The 24,276-nt window shown below is 41.4% G+C and overlaps 1 protein-coding gene across 6 annotated transcripts in view; it reads right to left on the bottom strand.

Moving 5' to 3' along the window:
* The window catches only part of ITPRID2 (ITPR interacting domain containing 2), a 42,236-nt gene that overhangs the window by 12,998 nt on the left and 4,962 nt on the right, over positions 1–24,276 (bottom strand). For 5 of the 6 annotated variants that reach the window (XM_067298975.1, XM_067298973.1, XM_067298972.1 and 2 more), the window contains 9 exons: positions 23,295–23,344; positions 22,386–22,442; positions 19,567–19,603; positions 18,118–18,216; positions 17,394–17,602; positions 15,761–16,458; positions 12,075–12,147; positions 5,258–5,349; positions 1,503–2,753 (listed from right to left, as the gene is read on the bottom strand). In XM_067298975.1, coding sequence (XP_067155076.1) covers positions 1,503–2,753; positions 5,258–5,349; positions 12,075–12,147; positions 15,761–16,458; positions 17,394–17,602; positions 18,118–18,216; positions 19,567–19,603; positions 22,386–22,442; positions 23,295–23,344 — 2,566 coding nt within the window. Of the gene's footprint in view, positions 1–1,502; positions 2,754–5,257; positions 5,350–12,074; positions 12,148–15,760; positions 16,459–17,393; positions 17,603–18,117; positions 18,217–19,566; positions 19,604–22,385; positions 22,443–23,178; positions 23,199–23,294; positions 23,345–24,276 lie in introns of those variants that run through there. The other variant, XM_067298976.1, reaches the window with a different exon arrangement.

Here is a 24,276-nt window from a genome sequence, read left to right on the forward strand (position 1 = left end):
ATGTACTAAAAGCAAGACATTTTCATACAAATCTCTGTAGTGAGAAGGACCAAGCCCCCAAAATAGAACTGGTCTAGACTATGGTCTAGACTTCTATGCCTGAAGTAGGACAAAGGGGATATGAGATGTCACTATCTCCACCAAAACTTTTTTTTTTTTTTTAATTGAACTGGCATGAGCATGACATAATACAGAGGTTTCTACTTCAGTGGGTTAGCTAGCACAATGTAAGTGGTAAAAATACTGCAGGGCACTATAATCTTACACATATCAAGCCAATGATTGGTACACACTAGGGAATTTAACAGAGGGGCAAATTCTGCAAACGCTCACTCCCAGGTACACTGTCCTTTACCTTGAGCAATGACTGACTTAAAAGTTGTCACAGCTTTCCACTGCAGAGCTGTGTCATGATACCGAAGCTAGCTCCAAGAAGCAAGGCCAGCTGACATAACCAAAGTTAGGCTGGACTAGACCCTAACTTTGACAAGTGACAAAACAAACAAAACAATGTGACAAAAAAAAAAACAAAAAAAAAAAAACAAAAAAACCACCCACCAAGGCCTACCTCCTGCAATATGGTACAGGCAGACAGATGCTTGTCATTGGATTAAACCCATAGAAATTACTGAAGCTCTACAACTGTAAAGTCTTCATGTGTTCATATATAAACAAGCAGAGCCTGCAACTGCTCTGCCACATAGCCACCTGCAGCAGCTTGCAGGCTCCTAAATTGGACAGCCATCTAAGAGAATAACAATACAGAAATCATGGAGGAGGGACAGCTGGTGATCAGGAGCAAAGGAGCAAGGTGTGGCAGAAACTGCTTAAAAAAAAAAAAAAAAAAAAAAAAAAAAAAAAAAGCACACTTGCATTTTAAAGCATTTTTCCACTGAGTAATAAGATGGCCAAAACTTCACGTACTGTCACAAAGCTAGTTCCTAATAAGAGGCTGATGACTTGCACAGCCCAGAAACACACATGCAACAGACCATCATCATTAACATCACTAGTGGAGCCATGGGACTTGCAACAACAACAACAACAACAACGTTTCTATCAGTTGGATGGAAAGTATGCCAAAGAGAAGAGAGAGGTTAAAGGATCCTCAAAGGCAATATGTGGTTTCAATTCTAAAGCTAAATGACTATCACCTTAAAACAATAGCTATGAAGTATGCACTGCTCCTCTCACCCACCCAAGAATATCTATAAAAGTAAAAAACAATCTGGACCAACTGTAACAAGAAAAAAAAAACAAGGCAAAAATAGGAGAGCAGTGGAGAGATTTTAAAGCAGTAGATGACAAAGAACCTCCTAAATCAGTAGCAAATCAAAATTGTACAAAATGTCCTTCCCTCCTCCCCCCCCCCCCAGGTCCCTCCATCTGCAGCACTACAAGAGGAGTATTAGGGAATATGTAAAGCCAGATTAACATTTTATTTTGATACAATAAGAGACCCCTTCACCCCACACTGTGTTTCTGCATTTGTTTGTTCCTACCTGAGAGAGATTCTGCAGAGAATTTCTGATGTCATGTAGGACTCTGCGCAGCTGCATTTCCACAGTGGAGGGTGGACTGATGGCATGAGGTCGATGAGAACATCCAGCGTGCCTTGGAGAGAGGGGACAGCCGAAAGGGGAAAGTGCGGCGCCAAAGGAAGAGCCAGAGATGCTTGGGACACTGTGGGTGCTCAGTGTCCTCATGTGTTCGCAGAGAGGTCTGTCCTGCCACTCGGAGTGAAGCGAATGGAGGGAACATGCCGACTGGGACACGTGTGCTGGGATGTGCAGCGGGCAGCTCTGTACCCGGGCATGACTGGGCTCCTCGGGCAGTCTGCTGGGCCCACTCTGGGACACTTCTTTTTTGGAGGACGAAGGAGCAATGAACAGTGTGGATTTGCACACAGGCTGACTGGCAGCTGGCTTACCCTCGGATTTGTCCTTCTCAGATGTCAGGTTCTCATTGTCCTCCGCGGGGGTGTACTTGTAGGTGAAAGAAGGAGGACTGCACAAAGTCTCTTTTCCTGGAGTTAACTGGACATTCACAGAGGACACTACTTTCACTGGATTCAGTAATGCAGTTGGGAGAGACCGAGATCGCCTTAGAGGATAGCCTGATTCAGCAAACCAGCATCTCTGCTTCCTGAGGAGATCTTTTGATTTAAGCAGAGTGCGTCCTGCCCTGGAATCAGACGTGCTGATGATCTTCATCTGGGCTCTCTGCAGTGCCACATGGACCCTGTCCACTGAGGAAGGCAACGAGCCACCAGTTTCAAGCAATTCTACTGGTTTCAGGATATGGTGCGTTTGGTACTGAGGAAATTCAAATGCACTGCTTTTGTCAAGATCACTTTCATCACTGCCTTCCTCCAGTAGCTCCAATTCTTTTTGCTCACTGGAAATGTCTTCCCCTTTAGAGCTGACCTCTGCTTGAACTGTCTCTGATATATGAGATGACTTGCTTTCTCCTTCTTGCTTTTGTTCAGTTTCATATTCAGGAATGTTTTTACTGTCTTTCCTTCTGTTCTCAGAAGATGCCTCTACCTTTCGTCTCTCCATTTCAGAAAGAATATCCTCTTCTTCTTCTTCTTCCTCATCATCTTCATCTTCCTCCTCCTCCTCCTCAAACTTATTGAAAAAGAGCAGCTCCTTGGCTATTGGTGTCTTCTGTTCCTCACTATGCGACGTCACAGTTGTCTCACTGTCACAGCTGTCTGCGCTACTTCCCATGCCCTGCAAAGACTCATGAACCTGAGAAAGATAAGAGCCAGTGAACATTCTAAAAACTCAATTACTGCCTTCTCAGGAAGCAGGCAAAGAGTCCTAGCTCACATTCATTGGGCGTTGTGGTAGGGAGTAGAAAGAATAATACAAAATGTATTTAGTGTTCAAGAGAAACCCATGAAAGGGAACAAGGAAACCACAGTACAAGATAGGTTAGAAGCATACCAAAGTATGGAACCAAAAGGAGACGATGAAAAAAAAAAAAAATGCTAGCAAGCAATCCACACACATTTCGTCAGCCTGACAGTAAATTCTAAACTCCTTATTACCAGAAGAATAAAAGTGGCAGTAGATCAGAAGGGAAAGGACAAGCGCCTAGGGAGCTTCAAAGGCTAATGGAATGGAAAATGGGAAAAAAAAAAAAAAAAAAAAAAAAAAAAGTAAAACGCTAGTATTTTAGGTAGTGATGACAAAGGAATAGCAGGGTGGATGCATATGTGGCACCACCTACATCTAAAGATTTAGATTCAGCACTGAAACCTAGGTATTAGGGTATTGCACACAAAGAAATAAGGAGAATTACTGATCCTAGTGAAACTGCTGTCACAGGACAATACTAAGAATGGGGAAAAACTGTCTGCCTATATAGTCAGCCTGTTTTACATCACAGAATTGTTTGAGACTGCAAATCTCACATTAGGCTGCTAATCTCTGTTGAAGACCGAATCTGCCTTAGAAATCTTTATTTTGGCTGTCAGAGATGAAGGGAAATATGGTTCCAGTTTTTCAGTCATCTCCTGCATTTCAAAGGAATGCTATGGTTGCAAGAGTCAATTATTTAACAGTAGATGGCACTAACTTACCATACTTTTAAGAAACAATATACACCCTCCCCCCCCCACCGTATCCCCTTCATCATCTTTTCACAGGTTCTTCATCAGCTGCCAAGTTCTCATTTTCCCCAGTCTAATCACTCATCTGTATTTTCTAAATTCAGCTCAGTACTTGGTCTAAATAAAGCAGAGAAGGTGGCAACAGAGAGCCTAACAACTCCACGGCGCAAATCTCATATAGTCTCAATACATCTATTCAAAAGAGCATAAACAGAAAAATCTCATTGCTTTATGACCAACACAGATAAACTCCATTAGTCTTCCAATGAGACAAGGAACTTGGCCGCTGCACGCTTTGATAGACTCTTAAACAGGTTTTGTTATCAATCTAAAGATCAGGAATGAACAACTCTGCTCTGAGACTCCTTCTTCTAACACGCCCATCAACTTCAGTGCAATCCCAGTTTAGTAGAGAGTAGAACCAGTATCTAAGACTGCTATGCTCATTACAAAGACCATGGATCAAATGATGCTCATAATTTCCTCTACTCGCTCTTTTGCTCTTGGTAAGTGTAAGTTGATGTTTAAGGGAGAGACAAAGAATAACACTGTCTTGTTTTCCATTGTGATACTCAGTTAAAAAAACCCAAAAAACTACTAAACAGAAAAGTACAGAATGCCAGTGCCAAAACTGAAAAGCAAACTTGGATGGATGGAGTGGTGCAAACCTTTTCCAGTAAATGCCACACAGCTTTTCAAATGTGCGTGGTAAACTACATACTGTAGCACAAAAAACTTCAGCACCTGCAAGCCACGGAAATGAAATTACTGGTGATATCCAGACTCCCATCTTTATATTCTTCTAGACTGTGGTTTAAATCACAGTCAATTGATGGCCTTGAGGCCAGGATCCAGCCTATACAGTAGTTTTATCTAGCTGTCTGTCAGGTCAACCAAACTGTTGGTATTACTGTGTAAATATTTTAGGAGAGGTGAGAAAACACTTCTCCTAAAAATCAGGTATGACACTGAGCAAACATATACGTGTTGGCCAGGCACTCAAGCACCTGGCTGGAACAAAAGCATCCCCTAAGCACGAGATATCTCGTCAATACCACTGCAGATTCTAGGACCAGCATCAAAGGAACTGGAACAAGAAAGAACATGGGAGTTTAAGATTGACTAAACATTTGTATACATTCATAGCAAAGTCAGTACAAAATTGTTTTCACTTTCTGTCAGCTGCTAAAGCTAACTAAAACAATAGAAAAATATGCAAAAAAAAACAAGTGGGAAGGCAAAAACAATATAAGAAATGAAACAATCAGCAGAAAAGCTACATTCTTTCATTTTTCTTTCATCTTCCTCTTTATTCACTGGTGTTATGAGAGGAATGGATTGACTGTGGAGTCTTAGCCAATGACAAAAGATACACCAAAAACCATGAACAGGAAATACTGAATTTAAAGCTTACTCCAGACCCCAGTACACTCAGCCTGTTCTACTAGAAGGACTTTAAAATTTTAACCCAGATCTACAAGGGACTTAGCAGGTCAAGTTTTGAAAATGAAAAGTTTTATCAGACTCTAGACTGACAGTCACGATAGAAGCCAAACATCAACATCCCTCCTTCCCTCCCTGGCCCCAACTGTACCACAATAATTTGTAAGTATTTCAACCATGATATGAGAAGCTTACCTGAAGGTGATTAAATGAAAAACAATCTGTGGAGGAATCTTCTGCGAAGCCACTGCTATCAGAGTGCTGGCTAGCAGTCCGTAACAACTGATCTATTTAAAACAAAGTAAAACCCAGCTGTAATTAGTTTACAAATCCCACCTTTTAAGCCCAATTACATTTAATACATGCTCTCCTTTCACATCAAAGTCGCAGACCTAGATAATACAATTTTTTCTTGAATTTTTCGTTGAACAATTCAGAAAAACAACTTGCTTGTTTCAAGCATATAAAGTACAAAACCTTTTCTCATGCAAAGCTCTACTTGTGAAGTTTCCAGCAGTAGTGGAAGAGTAAGCATCTTCCACATCTTTCTTTCTTGTGCTGTGGAAAAGAAACCCTATTCTGCTGATGTTGCCACCAGTGCCGTTTTCCTTCCACAAAACTGAACTACGGGCCAATTCATATACAGTCAAAGGAACAGCTGCTTTTGTGTTATTGACACGTGCTGACTTGCCACCCATCCCAAACACAGAGGTACGGGTGACCACTAGTGTCCTGCCAGCCTTCACCATCCAGAGGAATAAAATTACATTAGCAGAGGTGGCAATGCACGCTTTAGACTTCTGTGACTGGCAAAACTCTGAAAACTGCTGGAGACGCTCCTTCACTGGCTTAGCGGACAAATACAACACAGCTCTAACACATCAGCTGGCAGTCTGCCAAGGCACATTCCCAGTGCTCATTCTCTGCACTAAAGATAAGATCCTTCTGCTTGTTCTTTTCTACTTACATTAGATAAAGTGTTAGAACAGCCCAAAGAGACCCAGTGCTACCAGGAGTGGTTTCCTCTGGCGCAAGCACTCAGCTCACAAAGCTACTTTTTAAAGAGATCTCAATGAGCTCTCCAGCGGTGTATTACACGGCAGGGTATTGTTCCCTCCTGCACACAGAGGCACTTGTCAAGCGTGGGGTTTACCTTATGGCACCACCAACATCGTGCTTAGCCAGATGGCAGCCCAGGCAACAACCATATCTTATCTCCAGTTCTCAGCAGCACTGTAAAATTTTGGATGTGGGATGAGGTTATAGTGGCCTTTAGCCTCCACATCCCTGCCTCCTCCCACCTTGGCCCAAGAGCTGCTGTGTTCGCGGAGGCTTACTGCTGATTTTCGCCCCACATTCCTTCAACCACTTACCTGTCATCATATAATTAATCCCAGTTCATAGCTCAATGCATTGGAATGCACTATGAAAACTGCTTTGAAACTGTTGGATATTCAAAACTGATTTTTTAACATTAATTTTGATGAACATTTCGCTAAGAAATAAAAGCCTGCATATGCCCAGAAGCTTGCAAACAACCAAACAGGCAAACTGCCCTTTAAAACTTTTGTATCAACTACTTTATGCAGCTTTTAGTGAGTGCCTTTCCAATTGCGCTGCTGTTGTTATCATGGTAGCCACAATATCCTGCAATAATAAACAAGTTTTTACCTCAAGACAGATAGCTCCACCCAACTGCCAGCAAAGACAATGGAAATGACTTCACTCAAACTGGACGAGCTCTTATTAAGTACCCAGTACAATTAATACCTCTGAGAGCGCGCTCCAGCATCAGGTTAGCATTGCAGCTGAGGCTGGTGGGAAGCTACCAGCTTCTCAGCAGTGAATAATCACATATTTTGGCCTCCTCTCTGTCTCTTTTCCCATTTGATGAATGTTAGTTTAAAAGGAAAAAGCACCTCTCGTGAAAGCCTTAGCCACGAGGGAGAGATTCCAAATAGTACAGATAAAGCCATTTACCAACATGTGCCTGGCACCTGTTTTCATGAGCATGAAGTTTATTACTGCTCAAGAAAAATACTGACCTGCCCTTCTACTTCCTTCTCAGTTCGTATTTCCTTCTCAGCCACAAACAAGCAAATCAAAAAAAATCTCTCCCAAAATCAATTCTTGATCTGCTGGGAGACACAGTACTAAAGTCGAAATCAGTGTTTTAGATCATTTTCCATAGGATTTGTTGTTTATGCACATGCCTTGATAGCCTTACATGACAGATACTGCCAGCCAAGTGGCCAGTCTAGGCTGGAGACAGGTACCTAGAGCCTTGTACAGCATGAAGGGATTCAGACAGCCTTGGTGACACCTAAAGAGACATCCCTTTTATGCAGCCATCTCTTCTGTGTTGCAAAGGTGCTAGGAATTTTTTGGAATGTTTTAAAGCTAATCAGAGAAGACTTTTTTTGTAAGTATTAGAAGTCTTCTTCTACCATACCTCAGCTTTGCCTCTTGCATGTTCTCCAGAACATTCTGCTACACCACTATCATGTAAATGGACTGAACACTTTAAGGATCTCTGCTACTACAGTAGTGAAATGGCTTCTGTTTGGCCAATGAACAGCAGAGTTTGGCTCTAGAAATATTTACTATTACACTGGGGTATACTGATACGTAATGGTATCCCACCCTCCTTGTGAGCTACTGATCCGGATATTCAACTCACTCCCATGGCTCTTGAACATCTCTGATTCAGGCAGCTGAGGGCAAAGCATTAAAAAACAAAACAAAACAACCAACAATGAATTACATTCAGATCTTGATTAAAATGGCTCCTGGCAACAGAGAGTCTGAAGAGAAGCAGGCTGTGATCAGATATGGCTCCCTCTCTTCATCTTGAACGCAAACAACTCAGCACCAAGGGCTGGGCTGTAGGGGCTCAAATGGCTTCACCCCTTGCCTAAGAAAAATGTGAACACTCTTGCCAGTAAGGTTGATTAAAAGACAGTTTTCTTCACACAAAACAAAGAAATACAATAGCACAGCACTCTCTTCTCTGATCTCAGCAGCCTTCCAAGTACCCCCACTAATGCAATTATACCTGCCAGAAAAAGGTCACTGCACAATACGAACCTTGCAGCCCGAGGCTATCATCAACATTATTTAGAGGAAACCTTCTCAACTAGCAGGAGGAGGCCAGAGCTAGTATAATAAGGAAAGTGTGGGAAAAGGAACCCGCCAAGATGAACAAAAACAAACAAACAAACAAAAAAGAACAATCAAATGCACGTCCCAGTTGAACTGAGCACAAAACGAAAATGCCCTTTGGATGATTGTTTTAAGCTCTATAAAACAAGAAAATATTTTTAGGTGCTGAATACATGCCAGAGAAATGTGGGTACTCAGAAATATATCAAATAAGCTGGTAAAGTTCTAAACAAAAATGGATGATGAAGAAACAAGTCTATGGTTTACGAAACACAAGCACAGATTAATCATTATCAAATAACAGAATAATTCAGTGTTATCTATTGCACAGTAATATTCAGCTACCAGTGGACTGTGATTCTCACCATTCCAAAACAGTCCTATCAAATACTCATCTTAAATGTTCTGCATCACTACTTCTGACATAGAAAAGGAGGAGAAATATACGGAAGCTGCTTGTGAAGCTTTAGTAACATTTATGTCTCTTGCATCTGCAGTACTGGCAAAGCTCTAATGCACTTTGTATTTTACGAGATTATTAATAAACTGACATTTCCAACTTGGCTGCAAAGTATCCCATTACGAGATTAAAGGTACTGCTGCCCCTTTTTCCCATATTTGTCACACACTGCACCACAGGACTACCAAAACCAGCCCAGTAGGGAGCACTGCTACAAAAACTTTTCAAAGTGCCGGAGGATTTCTTAGCTTCTGGTCAGCTAAGCACAGACTCCTCCAAATATAAACTCTGTTCTAAGTGTATTCTCTCTCACTCCCACATCTCCAATCTACTATGGAGCTGCACCTATAAAGAGCTATAAATATGATAATATAGTAAAGGACAAAGTGCTGATATGCGTTCTTCACTTTTAAGGACTGAATTTTCAAAATTAATTACTACTTTTGCCTATCAACGCGAGACACCTTAGGAGAAACAGTTTTGTAGCTATTCAAAATTTCACAAAGCCATTGATGTCAGCAACCAGACACAAATCATAACGCTTGGAAAACACTTTGTTCTCTGTGTTGTACCTATATTTGTCTTGTTTGTTGGGCATTTTTGGAATGGAAGGCGCTGCTGTATAAATACATCATGAAGAATTTTGTTTTCTAACTAACAAAGCTTCCTTCTAGATAACTTTGGAATAGTGTTTTTTTTGTTTTTTGTTTTTATGGTGGACATTTAGCAGCACTGTATATTTACAGTGCAAAGCAAGTGAAGCTTTTCATTCTTCTCTACTGTGTCCCTCAAAAAAAGCAAACACAAAATAAACAAAAAGAAACCCCACACACATGCAAAAGCACATCTACATTTGATGTTTGTAATAACAAAGACCAGAATTCCAGTTTGGGGCATAATGGATAAACTAGTTCAGTACTATTTGTAAGACAAAAAAGTCCTAAAAAATACATCGAGCCAGTCAATACGATATGGAATTCTTTGGATCTCCTGTGAAGTGTTCAACAAACAGAGACATTACTATAGCAAAACAATAATTTGCAAGCCATTTTCAAGCATCTTTTGCTTGAAAGACTTCTTCAGGCATGTCTTAATAGTCTCCAGACTATTTCAGTGGCGAAGAAAATTTTTTTTATTCAAATACCTCACATCTTATTACAGACCCTCTTAAAAATGCCTTACAAACTGTTGTAAATGTCAAAGCAAGCATCCACAGCCCTCTTTGTAGAAATAAAAAGACATTCCAATGTTTATAACATTCTGTACTGAACAGCACTAACCCTGCTAACAGACACAGAAATACCCTTACATGAAAAAAGGACAAATTTGTAGCTACAGGGGAAGCATTCATGTGAAACAACTTTTTGTTTGTGGGCACCATACTCATGTAGGGTAGAGCCAAAGTCACCAGAAGAGGTGAGCCTGTATGACAGTCGTCACCTGAAATCACACTGTAACAGAAGACCAGCACTTCAATTTCACACTGAACCCATCTCAACCCATCTGCTAGCGAAACCGGAATTTCACATTCAGATCCAGTGGCCAGCATTTTCAAAGCGTGCATTAATTTTGGATACCTTCCATCTGGTGAGCACTTACTCTCCGAGAAAACAGGCCTCTACACTGTCTCATGTCAGAGATCCTGCAAAAAAACTGACTAGTGGTTTTTAAAGTTTTGGGTAAGTTTCCCACCAAATGCTTTCCTTTTTGGCAATTTCACAGAAACTCATGTAGAACAACATCATAAGATTTCCACATCTTCCTGGTTAAATAAAATGTTGGTCCCGGATTAAATTTTGGTGAACGTGTAGCTCTACTATCAGCACTGACAACCTTATTAGATAAGTCAGCTGAGAACTCCAGGCTATACTGGAATGAAAACAAACTAAATCATGTGAAGTGGGTTCAGAAACGGGTGGGATACACTAGGTGGGATATGTGAGACAGCATACTCTGCTCCTGCTGTACCGAAAGCCTGTTGCTAGAACTGCCTGGTGCCTTTCGACAGGTAAACATGGGACCATCTAATTATTTTTCCTTGCATGGAGTAAGGAGGAGGTAAGACAGCACCAGGAATACAAAGCACAAAATTAAAATTTTAGGAGGAGGAGGAGGAGGGGGGGGAAAAAAAAAAAAAAAAAAGTACTTTTCTCCTCCTTCACCGCAACTCCTAATTCCTTAAGTTTTCTTTATCTGAAAAGCTCTTTCTATAACTACTGAGGCCCGGCAAACAAGAAACCCAACCTGTAAAGAGCGCATCTCTGACATATTACCTGCACTAACCTATTGCCCAAGGGCTTTAACCTAGAGCAGGCTATTGCTTGAAAGCATGTAATCATAAACTTTAAAAAACAACCAAGCGGGAAATGCTGGGAACAGTTAGAGATGCAGTTTCTAGCAGGCCCTCCTTCTGACCTATATTCAAAACAGAGGAAGACCAGCAAGCACAACTCTGTGTGCTACAAAATACTGCTGAATCTGTAAAACAAGCCATCCCTAATAATCGGTCATTAGCCTTCAGAGCTTAGTCCAGAGCATTCTCAATCATATTAATGCAATTCAGCTGAGAGTTCACAAGACTGTCAATTCATTTATGAAACAACAAATAAATTATCTCTTCAGTTATTACTTAAAACAGGCTTCCCTTTCTCTTTTGCATTCTTGGTGAAACATGACTGGCTATCCACATAGAAATTGCATCAAAGCTAAGTGTCTCACTAAATACAATAAGCTCTAGTTCTTCTTTAATCACACACGTAGCAGCTGAAGAACAGACTTCACTTGCCAACATAGGATAAAAAGCAGTAACTTATCACAAAATGAATTTAAACATCAGCCTTGCCCTCTCCCAAGCCATAGAATATAAATAACAGTTTGAGATGAAAGCACAAACTAAATGGGCTGCAAAAGCAACTGCACAGAGTTTGCCATTTGAAGGACTACGATTTCCACGTGGGTGCAGAGACACTGGTCCTTTGTGCAGCTAGCACGCACATGGAGCAGTAGCATATAGGAGACAGCTGAATGTATCATACAATTTAGGTTTAAAACAACATAATTTTAGTTTAAATTACTATCTTAAATTACAGGATCTACTAGGGAAAAAAATCCCATACAACCTGAATTAACATTTCAGTTTCTCTGAGCTATCATCAACGGTACAAAAGTCAAAACAGTCATTGAGGTTAAAGGGCTGTCTTCTTGCCTGTAATTTGGGTGCCACTTTGCAACAATGTTCTACAATTTTAAATGTAATTGAAAAGGAAACAGACTTTTTTTTTCTTCTAAGGAGAAAAGAAACTTTGGAGGTTTTAAATATCTGAATTGGCATTTCAGAAACGGAAGGACACTCAGCAGATTGCTGTCTCCTAGGAACATAAGTCTACTTACCTTTCCTTGATTTGACCACTACCAGCTGGTGAGAAGTTGGAACATGCGGTAGATCTCCCTCTGTACTCTGGATCTATAGAAAAGAAAACACAAATATTTTGTGAGACCAACTGGAACACATTCCCGTGCTTCCGAATGCCTAAACTGTATATACTGTACAAGCTTTTTAAAATCCAACGGCCTAAAATGGAAGACACAGACATGGTATGTCCACCAACCAAACGATATTGCTTCAGCTATTCAGTAATGTCCCTGTAAGACAACAGCGGTTCTTAGAATAGTACACACCTCTCACACACACACGAGTAGAGTTCCCCTCCGATCACATTCATTATGCAAAAAGACCTATGACAATCCTGAGAATTCTCAGTTCCGCTTTGGCAAAAGGCTGAAATAATAGCATGAAAACACCTTTAAACATCTTTACTCTAGTACTGCCTTTTCCATTTGGCATTCTTGGCCCCTTATCTGAATACAAAGAACAAGCAAAATACATTTAGAAAAGTATATAAAGAGATCAGCACATGAGAAGTGTCATCTGCTGCCCTACCAGGTATTTCTCCAAGGCCTGTGAGCCACCAATCCTCCAGAACAACTGAGATCCTGCCAGAACCTACTCCAGACTTCACTACATTATTACTTGTGGAAACACCTTGTGTATTTTCCAGCACAGAAAAGGCAGATAATGCATTCAGAACCATAAAAAAAAAAAAAAAAACTTAAAACTACAATATATGGAAAATTAATCCTGTTACTTAATCATTTTGTGAAACAAAGTCTTATTAAGAAAGCAGTTCTCAGAACAATGCAAAGAATAAGCTTGAAATCTGAACAGGAAGGCCTTTGTTTAGTTTGAAAGCTAGAATACATTTTCTCTTTTGGGCACTACAAAAAAACCTAATGGTTCACATGCAAGTCTTTAAAAAAAAAAAAAAAAAAAAAAACCAACCCTCCCACCCTTCCCTCTAACAGGCTGCCTGCCTAATTTCAAAATTAAGCAATAGAAGCAATTTAAGCAGTGACAATTTCACCTCCATTTGTGACAAACTTAAAAACCCCAAATCAGGGTACTAATGCTTTGAAGTCCAAACCATCTGTATAGCATCCACAAGGGTGCATCCTCTCAAATGTAAGCAATTCGAGAAGTACTTGGCCTGAATGTTTCACCATTAGTAAATGAAGAGAATTACTCTCGCCTAATAAATCGAGAGGCTCCTATTCCTGTAGAAGATGAAGGCTGTACCAAAAGGGCAAATAATTATTTTGTGAAAATGCAGGGGAACATAGAAGAAGCTCACCAATTAGGTTTATGAAAACCACCCTTTTTTTAAAGAGCAGTAGCAATAACAAGTAATCTTACAGGCTCCTTGACCGGACCGGCCTTCCAGGAAATCTATCTTGATTCTCCTAAACCTCACAGTTTCCAATGGCTCAATTTGCAGCCTCCGGACCACCCAGCCCCCTCTCATCGAAATACCTTCCACCCGCTGTCCTTGGCCAGGATGCAGCACCCCGGTTATGTCGGCAACACGGCTGCACCAGCTCCCAGCAGTCGCCCCTTCTCCTTCCCTGTCTCTTTAGCCAACACGGATGTGAACGGCCTTAGCGGTTCTGACTGGCTCACCCGGGAGAGGGTGCTGGGGGAAATCCTGCCCTGACTCACGCCCGTGCGAGCTATCTTCACCGCAGCACGCTTCCTAGCAGCGCCCAAGCCGCCGAGGCACTGCAAGCGGGGAAGGAGCTTCCTCGCTATCGGTCCTTTCTTACGTGCACAAACGCACTCCAAACCAAGCCGGGCGCACGGTGGGAGGAACTATTGTCACTGTTTCTAACACAGTTTATTGTTCTTTATACCCTGTTTAGAGACACACGGGGAGGGGGAAAAACAAAACGTCAAGCTGCCAGGTATTGTTCTAAAGTCTCTTCACCAAAACTGAATTCCTCCCTCCCAGGAATCTGCAGGCAGTTGATATGTATATGTTATATTGCGTAAACAAAAATTCACCACAACTCCATCCCACATCATATGTCAGCTTGCCAAAACAGCTGTGTTTATGCACTGGCACCATTGCAAAGTATGTCAACCAAAACTTCGCAAATGCATTGCATTTGGCTTGTACAGAATTTAGTTAAGTCTTCTTCATTTCATAACCCTTTAGAGTCCAACTTACTCAGAAAGAAAATTCCAGGGAAGTTGCTTTTTGTTTGTTTCACTTTGTCCAAGAGTGCCAAAAACCCAGGAAATGCATTTCTCACCTGGGATGTGTGAAACCAGCCTAACTATCAGGAACGTAGCAAAACGCATCACCACCCAGACCCCTCCCTTTGTGCCAACACAAACATCTGTGTAGCTACACAACAAACTGGATCAAGGAAATAATCCAGCTGAAAATTACGCCAGGAAAAATAAAGAAATCAGAACACGCTGGGTTTCCTTTTCCCCCTCTCAGCTGGATCCGCTCCTTGTTCTGGTTCAGTAGATGGCCACACAACGGGTCGGCGATGACACAGGCACAGACCAATGGCAGGAATTACAAGAGGCTGGACTACTTCTTTCTACTTAACGAGTGCCTTCAGCAACAACTTTAGTTGATCTAGAAGGGCCGCAAAAACCTGCAATGCCAGTACTACCCTACACACAGTACCTGCTAAATCATCACAAATTGAAGATAGCCTTTGCCACTTGCTGTAAGACTTTGGAAGTTTTCTATTCACCTATTTTCTTCACCATTTCAACAATGAGATCGCAATCCTTCATTTTACATAACTATTTCACAAAGATAACAATTCAGCAGTTAACTTTTGCAACAACAGCCACTTAGAAACGCGTCCACAAAAACATCTGCTGACTTAAGACAGATCTTGTGATTGAAAGTGTGAGCCTATGCAGAAAACTGCATTCTTGAATTCGTAGGCTGCACATTTACTAGCCTAATAAACAAACTGCTTACAGGAACCTGGGAATTAAAATCCCTTTGGGACAATTATCAATGAAAAAAATGGATAAATGTATTTATGAAGATAGTAACAAGCGGCTAACAGAATTTGTGACCAAGCCACTGCAAAAGGCAAGTCAAACAGTAACTTCTAGCACACTAATTTCTAGAGAATAAACAAGGCAACATACAGTAGATTGTTATCAAAACCAAACCTACCTGAGATGAGAACCCTACCCTACATGATAGCCCTTTGCCCTTTGATGCAAAAGGCTCTTGTTCCATCCATAAATTTATCCTTAACCAGGAGCAACTGATAAACTTTATTTATTGTTGCCTAAAAGTACATTAAGACTTACAGTCAGCAATTTAAACAAAGTAAAAATTTAAAAGAAAAGTCTTTTACATATATACAGTCCAACATACATCTACTTTTCACAGGAAAAGATTGTTTAGGAATGGAGAAGTTCATACTAAATTCTGTCAGTGACTGTAATCACCTTAACTCAATCAAAAAAAGCATGAGAAGATTCATGCAGATTATCAGGAACAACAAAAGAAAGTTATTTCCATAGGAAGATCGATTAGAGTAGCCTGCCAAGAGAAAGCGACAATTTTCCTGTCATTCAGAGAATTTGAAGTATTCCTGGAGAAAACAACATCAAATACATTGGAGGGAACATTCCTCTGCTGGCAACCATCAAGTTATATAAACTGTATGCAAAAACGAAGCCATTTATTTCCACCTACCTCTTCCATCTCAAAGGAGTCCTTCTGCGGCAGCATTAGGTTCATTACGGATGGATTTGCTATGCGAGCACAGGGTTCTTTACCTGGCGATGACGTAGGAGGCCTTTGCATCTGCGTGCTACTTTCAGACTCGCTAGATGTATTAGAATCACTGCTAAGGTTGGGAGAGTCCAAAAGATGAAATTCTTCACTATGCCAGGGACTTGCCAACTTGCTATTTGGCACATCTGCTGAGGGCACAGTGCCCTTCTGCATATCATTAGTTCCAGCAGGAAGATCTGCAGGTTTGTGTATGTCTGTAGTATTTGTCTGATAAGCAGCCATCTCCTCCTTTACAGTAGCCAACAAAGAGGGGGAGTCTTTCTTTTTAGAGTGTTTTGGTAATTTAGATTCATTTTTAACATCATTTTCCTCACTCCCTAGTTCCGCTGGACTTTTCCCTTTGTCAACAGGTGATGGAGTTGAGCAGCCGCCACTATCTGCCTGCTGTGCACCACACAGATTGAGCTTTGACAAGGTCTTCATTAACCGACTGGCTGTATTGCTTCGATTTAAAGGGGGAGGGCTAGATGCCTCTTTGCTGGAAGACACTGAATTCATACTGCCAATTTTCTGTAACGGAGTCCCAGAGACTTGAGAATATAAAGAAGAAAAGGCATTGGCCACAGTAGTAAGCACTTCAATCTGACGAAAACGACCTGCACAGGAACAAAGCATAAGGCAGAGCTTACGAGAACATCTGGTGTCACCACATCTCAGAATAGTTGACCCAGATCTACGTGACTGCTCAGACAGCTCCTGTTTTCACATCTGAGGACAGAATTTTCATCATAACTTGTCCCTCATCCCACCCCAAATCTCCTTCTTATATGAAGGGTCCCTGAGATTGACTGAACACTGTCTAGTCCTGTAACCTGAAAGAGACACCATAGTGTGTTCAGGAACAGAAAAACCTCTGCAAGAGCACTTGATAAACACACAAAGAGAACAGCATGGGAAGCTTTCACAAAATAACAAAGGGACACAGGTATGCAATTTCAAGTTAATTTACAAAGTGCTAGCAAGAACAAGAAAAGGAGATTACTTAGATTCATTGCCCTATCCATCTACAGCTACAACAGGACATTTCAGCTATGCCTGCATTTCAGAAACATTCATTACTGACCGAACAAAGCTCCCAGCAAATTCAACGGAGATACTGGCACAGATTTTAACAACTACAGAAGTAGGTCAGTGCTCAGCGCTTTCAAAAATCCCACCCGATAGTGAAGAACACATGAAAAGATAGGTATTGCTATTTGTTTCAGCGCTCTAAAGCTACAACAGCAGACAAGTTTAGAAGCAAGAGACAGGAATGATACACAAAAGAGAAGCCAATAGGTCTTCCAGGATGCCTTTCATTTCCCTCCCCACTATAAATCCCTTTCCTTCATCCCCAGCTGTACAACACTAATGGTCACTTCTTGCCGTAATTAAAACCAAGCAAGATTTTTATTACGGATTCTGAATGGAATTTCGCCTTTAGACTGTAAAGGTTTTTTTGCCAGGACACTAGATACAGACCTCCTTTTGAGGTTGTTTACATACTTTTTAAAAAAATTAAAAATAAACTTCACTTCAAAAACATACTTACTCGTTAAAGCAAAATTTGGATTTTCCACTTCCATGCGCTGCATTTGGGCATTCAAAAACACTTTGATATCTATCCCTCTGGCAAATGATGATGAATTAAAAAATCTTGCTGGAATTTTTGAAGCAATATCTGGTTCATCTCTTCCAAACCCAAGGTTATAGAGCACTTCTTCTGGGTCTTCCTCATAAAGCTCCAGTAATTCAGAAACACTAAAATGAAAAGATGTTTACTATCCACGTGTCTCCTTTTAGGACACAGTCCCTTCTGTCCAATTGCTAATTCAGCGCACTATCCAGCTTTGCCTATTGAACTTTTGACTCCTACAACTCTGCTGATTTTAGGAAATAATTTTGGAGATATCTGCATCTGAAATGTTAGTTCACGCCACCAGAGACATCAGCACGGCTGCATTTCCAGTCCGATCCCGTTATTTATTAAAGGCAGCCCTTATTCTGCAGATCACCGATTTTAAAATGGCATTAAAATTTCAGACATTTCTAAGGTTTAGGCCCATTTGTAAGTATTTACTGCAAACCACAACTGAAAACAAATAGCAGTTTTTCAAGCAACCAAATGAAAATTCCCTTCTCAGCTACTAAATACAACAATGCATATAAATCAAGCCAAGTCTATTTAACTTAGGAACAGAAGAAGTTTTGCCAGCAAAACAGTGCCAAATTCCACTGAACTGTGCCATGACCTTCAAAGCATAGTACTCTTTTACCTTGAAACAGTTGCACTGCTTTTTCCAGACCCTGTGGAGTTCATACTTCTCCCCTTCTGGTGAAACTGAAGTCTCCTCTCCTTCGCCAACATACCATTGCTGTCAAGACAAATGGAGACAACCACTGTGATAAACTGGTTTCTTTCAGCAATTCAACTCTCAGTCTCTGAGGAGAACAAAGTCTCCAATCCTGCTGAATTTCTCTTTTCCCGTTCAATGCTATCTGGTTTGTATTAGCCATGTCATTTACTGAAACGGAGTAACAAAAGTGAACCCTGAGACGCCTCAGTAAAAACGTATGCATGCTCTTAAGAAACTGAAGGCAAATGCAAACCGAGAACACAAGCCCCTCATCTTCCCAGGGCTGCCCCCCTGCCTGCTGCCGCCCGCCTCCAGCGAGGAAGCCCAACCTCGGGTACGGCGCCCTTCCCTGCCCTGCCCTTCCCCGCGCCAACACCGCCTCTGACGGACCACCTCTTCACACCGCAGCCTCTCGCGGCTCAGCACCTCGTCCCCTCGTCCCACCTCGCCTCCGGCTGCGAGGCGGCTTCCAGCTGCCTGACCCCCACCGCTCCCCGCGGCAGGACGGAGGCTGCGACCCGTCAGCAGCGCAATGCTCGCGAGCCGCCCAGCCAGGCGGCGGGGAAGCTGAAGGGAGCCCAGGCTGAAGGAAATGGAGCAAGACTGCCTCCAACCAGGACTCCCAGCCAGTTTCTTTCCCAATCCCAAACTATTTCCTCCCTGAATCTCTAGAAGCTGCCTCCCCACCAGCTGGCACCCCCTTGCTCAAACCTACCATTAACACCAACCTCCTCTTGGGACAAACCTTCCACGGGGGAATTTTACTGTATAAATCCTGACACAAAAGAGCAGAACAGCCACTAAGAAATACAGCAGATTCACCCAAAAGCCTGGTTTATGGAGCCCATCTCAGGAGGAACAGCAAGGGAGTTGCCCATGGAGGCTGTGCCCGTATTTTCTAAAGTCTCTCCAAGGGTTTTAGTCACAGTACATCCTAGAAGCTCTCTCGTAAAGCAGGAATCTCTCTTTCTCTCCCTCCCTCTCAAAGTCCTTCCTCCCCACTCTGAAAGAGCATCTGCTCTGAAAGGTAAAACAAGCTTTCCCTTGAAATTCCTGAAATGGCCAGGGATCAGTGAGCCAAAGAAAGAAGGAAAATCATACTAAATTACTTAGAAAATTGGTTGGTTTTCCCCCGTTTTCCCTCCGTCCAGAAGCCACATCAGGTCTGCCAGAAGAGTAAAAATCTGCATTTTTTCTGCATTTCATAGTGACTGTTTTTTACTACCTGTAACTTCTCTTTTCCTCATGAAAACTCACCTGAACAGAACAGCTTTAGTCCTGAGGCAGCCTACACTACTTCCACTGCACCCTTTGCCTCAGTCATTCCAATATAAATATTTCTCTGAAGTAAACAAAAAAGATGCTTACCATGTTTCCATCTGGGTGTCACTCCGTAGATGATTAGCTGTACAGAAACAACAATAAGTTACACACAGACCTCCTCAATATTACACTACTCATAACTGATATGAAAAAGTAGCCAATGAGCACTTTCCTGAATACTACCACATAAACCAGATTTTTCTCTTTCCATATAATAAGATTGTCAAGTGTTTCTAGTATATTGCTGATGTAAAGATGATCTGGTTTACTCAGGCTTTATCCAAAACAAAATCTCACATGGACACAAGTCTACATACTACAATCAATCATATTAACTTGAAATTTTACATGCTGTAAGTTAGTAATTGTTATGTAGAGAGACAATCTATTTTTTGCAATTTAAAACATAATTACCAGCTGAAGGATTTTTCCACAGACATGAAGGGGGAGAAGAAGAGAACACATGAAGACTGCTCAGCTAGGAGAAGAGAAGAACCTAAGAAATGAATCTGGCTCCCATGGCCAGACACTGAGACTATATTCTTCAATCTTTAAATCATGACAGCTAATTCTCACCTTGGGGGCAGGCCCAGGATCTTTCAGCTGTGCAATTTCTAAACAAAAGTTGCATGCAGGCTGCAGTGCTGATGAGACCAGTCACTGCACTTGGACTCATGAGAAGGGCTTCCCATGGAGGCCAGTCTTCAGATACCAAGCATCTGGTCACCAGTTTTGTGTATGGAATACAGTATTTCCCTGAAGCTGAAACACTTCAGCTCCACATGTGAGCATGCCAGGCAGCATTATTCTCTTAGAAAAATCAACATCCTCTCAAACCAGAGAGTTGAGCCCCTGCCTTTAATTACTGGTTCCCTGAAGCAGCAACTCAACATTAACAAACCGGCCACAGGAGACAGGCAAGGACTGTATATGTTACAACTTGACTCTTCTCATAGCTGGTTCAGAGGGTTGCTATGTCAAACGTCCTGCCAGGAAAACCCTGCACCTAAACTAGCTGCACCACAGGAGAAGTGAGCAACAGAGAGCAAAGCATTGAAACCTCAGCCCTTGTTTCTTTTCATTCAGAGACATCACTAAGAAACTCAACTGCATACACAGTGCAGAAACCATATCTCAATTTTTTTTTTTTTTTAAACTTGCATGTAATATGAAGCCAGGTCCAGCTATATGGGCTTATTGGTGGCTAGTTTTAACAGCTAAACCATGAGTTTTAAAACTGCTCTGCAGCTCAGTATGGGTGTCAGTGTTACAGTAACTTGTCCAGCACTCCCCATAAAACTCACACAGGGTGCTGACTTGGTAACTGGATTCATGCAGCCACAGACGCACAATGCCAGGGCACTGGTATAAGCCGAAAAGAGGCCGATATGGTAGGGCAGGCAGCACAGCTCTGAACAGCCCTGTCGTCGCCTGCTGCTCTCCAACGGGAAGCAAAGCACTGCAGAAGCATCCACGTCTTTACACATGAAAATGAGCCCCCAATTCTAGTATTAAGACCTGTGTCATCTGAAAAAGGAGGAAATGATCTTCTACCTCAAAAATAGAAATACTTGATAATGATGGGGGGAGGGTGGTGCAAAAAATTGAGAAGGAGAAAAAGAGATATGATTTATTTAAGATGTACCCACTCTTGTATTCTTGGATATGTGCTCAGAGCTTGGATTATTGTAACAAAGAACCATGAAATCTTCACACTGTAGGCAATCTAACAAGTGGAAAAGACTATCAGAAGGAAAATTTAATCCTATTTACTCTACTGCAGTAAGAGATTAATTTACTGCTTCTCCATCATTACCAGATCAAGGGCTTTCCTCACAGGTCTAGAGTCTTTAAAAATTAAAGTTGTCTCCCTCCCCCAGGCCCTGTGCCACTAGTTTGGCAACACTGGCAAGATTGCTAGGAAGAAAGGGACTTTCTAGTATACAAGTTCTGACACTTTTCAAAAGCTGTAGTTCAAAAAAATTTTTTTCTTTTTTTTTTGAACTGTCTCTTTTAAAAAATAAAAATAGACACAGCTTTATACCCCATATCCTGCAGATACTCCCAGGACCCAGTTTGTGAGACCATTTTATGTCATCTTATTTCAGGATGCTGGGCTACTGTTAGAACTGAATCTACAGTGCATTTTTTATTGTTTACGGACATCTCTACTCTATGATCAAAAGAGCAAGTTAGTAAAAGAGGCTAAAAGAAAGTCCATGAACAGCCATATCTCCTTTCCCTTAAAAAAAGAAAGGGAGAGGAAGAAACGGAAGGCAGCTACTGACAGCAGAGCACATATCAAGGCTGATCCAAAAATACTTACTCAGCTTTGGGATTTTTCATTTTTAAAAGCACTTAGTTCTTAATGGGTTTGCCTCTTGGCTGATATAATTCCATTCCTCCTTCCATTCCTCCTTTCAAAAGCCCGCACATGCCACTCCCAAGGGTTTCAGTGGAAGTGAGGCATGTACGACTGCCAAGAGTAACCCATGGACAAGAAGAACAAGTAGTAAGAGGAAAAAAAAAAAGAAGAAAAAAAAAACCACAACACTTTCTCACAGCTTCAGTGAGTGCTATGGGCTATATTGTTGCTGTGGATATTAAAATGAGAGGACAGAACAGAACTCAGGGCTGACTCTGACCCTCAGGTTAGACCAGAGCACTTAACAAAACCAATATGCCAATAAACTCAAAAAGCAAATCTTGCCGCATTTTTTGTATGTGCTCCAAGCTGGTTTTCTAGCCAGCTTTACCAACTACCTTTGACCAAAAGGAAAATACTGTCTTTCAAAATAAAAATCAGATGACTGAACATATTTTTTTTTTTGCTAGAAAAAGAGTCATAATCCTGCCACACCCACCTTCAGCTCCCAAGGATAAGTCATCTTCAAAACTTCCTCCATTTCTCACCAGCATGCCTGCAAATGTACAGTTAGCAGTTCAACAACTATAACACTGCAGTGTTTTCTGTCCAACAGCTTAACTAAAGATATTAACAAGACACTTCCAGTTCCTACAACAGGATATAGCTGGACCATATTTACAAATCCTGCATTACTCATACATTAAAAATCCACTGAAAAAAGAAAAGTTACATTTGATACCACAGAAAATTTAATGTGTAAGAGAACAAATACTACATTGCTTTAGTTTCCTGCTCAGCAATACCCCCAAGTCAAACTGTGATCAAATTATCTACAAGTGCAAACCTGGAGGTACTACCCAAAATACCTCTTCCTTCTGCTGTTACATTATACTTCAGACATCTTACCAGGGAGTTTCAGAGTTTAAAAAATGAGTTCAGATCAGGCATTCCCTTCTCTCCCCTGATATCAGGGTAAGACTTCAAGCAAAGACTCCAGACACAGCAAGTAATTTCTATGCCATGTCACTACCTGCAAACTCTCGCTGTACTTTGAACTTTAGTATTCAGTCCTGCTCAGATAGTAAAATTTCCAGGTGTGGCAACCTGAGTTATTAGACACAGAGACTACCTAGCTCACCTAACTCAGAAAGAAAATTACCAAGCTCCCCTTTCTGCTCATTTGGGAGTTTTTATAAGGCTTACTAAACTCTCCAGAAAGACTTCATCGGGATCTTTTCACTCTTCCCCAGTTCCTTGGGCACCACCGCTTTGCCATGAGAATAACTCACCAGAGCCGACGAGGCTGTCGTCTGTGCCACTGATAAAGACTGAAGTTGCAGGTGAACGCATATGAAAGCACAATTCTCAATAAAAAAAGTTTTCAGCAGGTAAAGCCTTTCCTTACCCTTCAACAGAGGATTGCTTTGCTCATCCAGGGAGGCTCCCAGAGGCGTTCTGAAACCACAGAGGAGATTAATACTAGTTTAAAAACTTGCTGCTTCATGTCCTTCCTTACAGTGTGTAACAGGCTTGTGATAGCAGCAGTTGTCCCTCCCTCCGCCCCCAGAGAGCACAAACATATGAGGACTGGCAATAACTTCCTAAACAATCCCCAGCCCTCTGAACAAATACACTTTGTAGGGAAAAAACAACAAAACAGGTTAATAACTGGAATACTGAGGCACAAGCTGATGGCAAAGCTTCAGAGTCAGCAGGCCTCTGTCAAAGAAAATCATGGAGCTCTGCGCAAACCACCTACAGAAATGAGTATGGGTGCTTGAATGGATTAACTCAAACTCATTTTATGCCAAAAGCTGTCACCATTTTTCTCCAAATTCAAAACTTATTAGCAATAAGTTACTTCAGGCTTTGGAGAGAGGGGACAAAAGCTGTATTTGCTGATCAGAAACAAGATAAAAATCCTTACAGCTATGTTAGCTATCACTTGCCAGCTCTGGTATTTTATAGATTCTTTACTCGAGCTCTTATTTTGATGATTTCTCTCGGTGTTATTCTTTGAAAGGCAGTGGATTGTTGAATCTCATTGTGCCTGAAATCAGCAGCAGAAACTGCACCAATGACAGGCCCAATCCCTTTCGGTGTTCACATAGAGAAATACTCAGTTAATGTCAACAAATTCAATCTTGTCTCTCAGAGACATGTTTAACCAAAGATCTGTCACCATTAAGTAGTGTGGCATAATTCTCAAAGCCTAAAATAAATTCAGAAATACAATACTCAAAGAAGGGGAAAGCAGATGATTTATGTGCCTATATTATGTATGTTTCATTTAGGGTTTTAATTGGACAAACATATAAACCTGCCCAAAGAACTCGTTAAAGTAAATGGTGCTCTGATACATATTTGTTTTGGTGCCATGGCCAAAT

The sequence above is a fragment of the Apteryx mantelli genome, chromosome 6 (genome assembly GCF_036417845.1).
Source record: "Apteryx mantelli isolate bAptMan1 chromosome 6, bAptMan1.hap1, whole genome shotgun sequence".
Taxonomy (NCBI): domain Eukaryota; kingdom Metazoa; phylum Chordata; class Aves; order Apterygiformes; family Apterygidae; genus Apteryx; species Apteryx mantelli.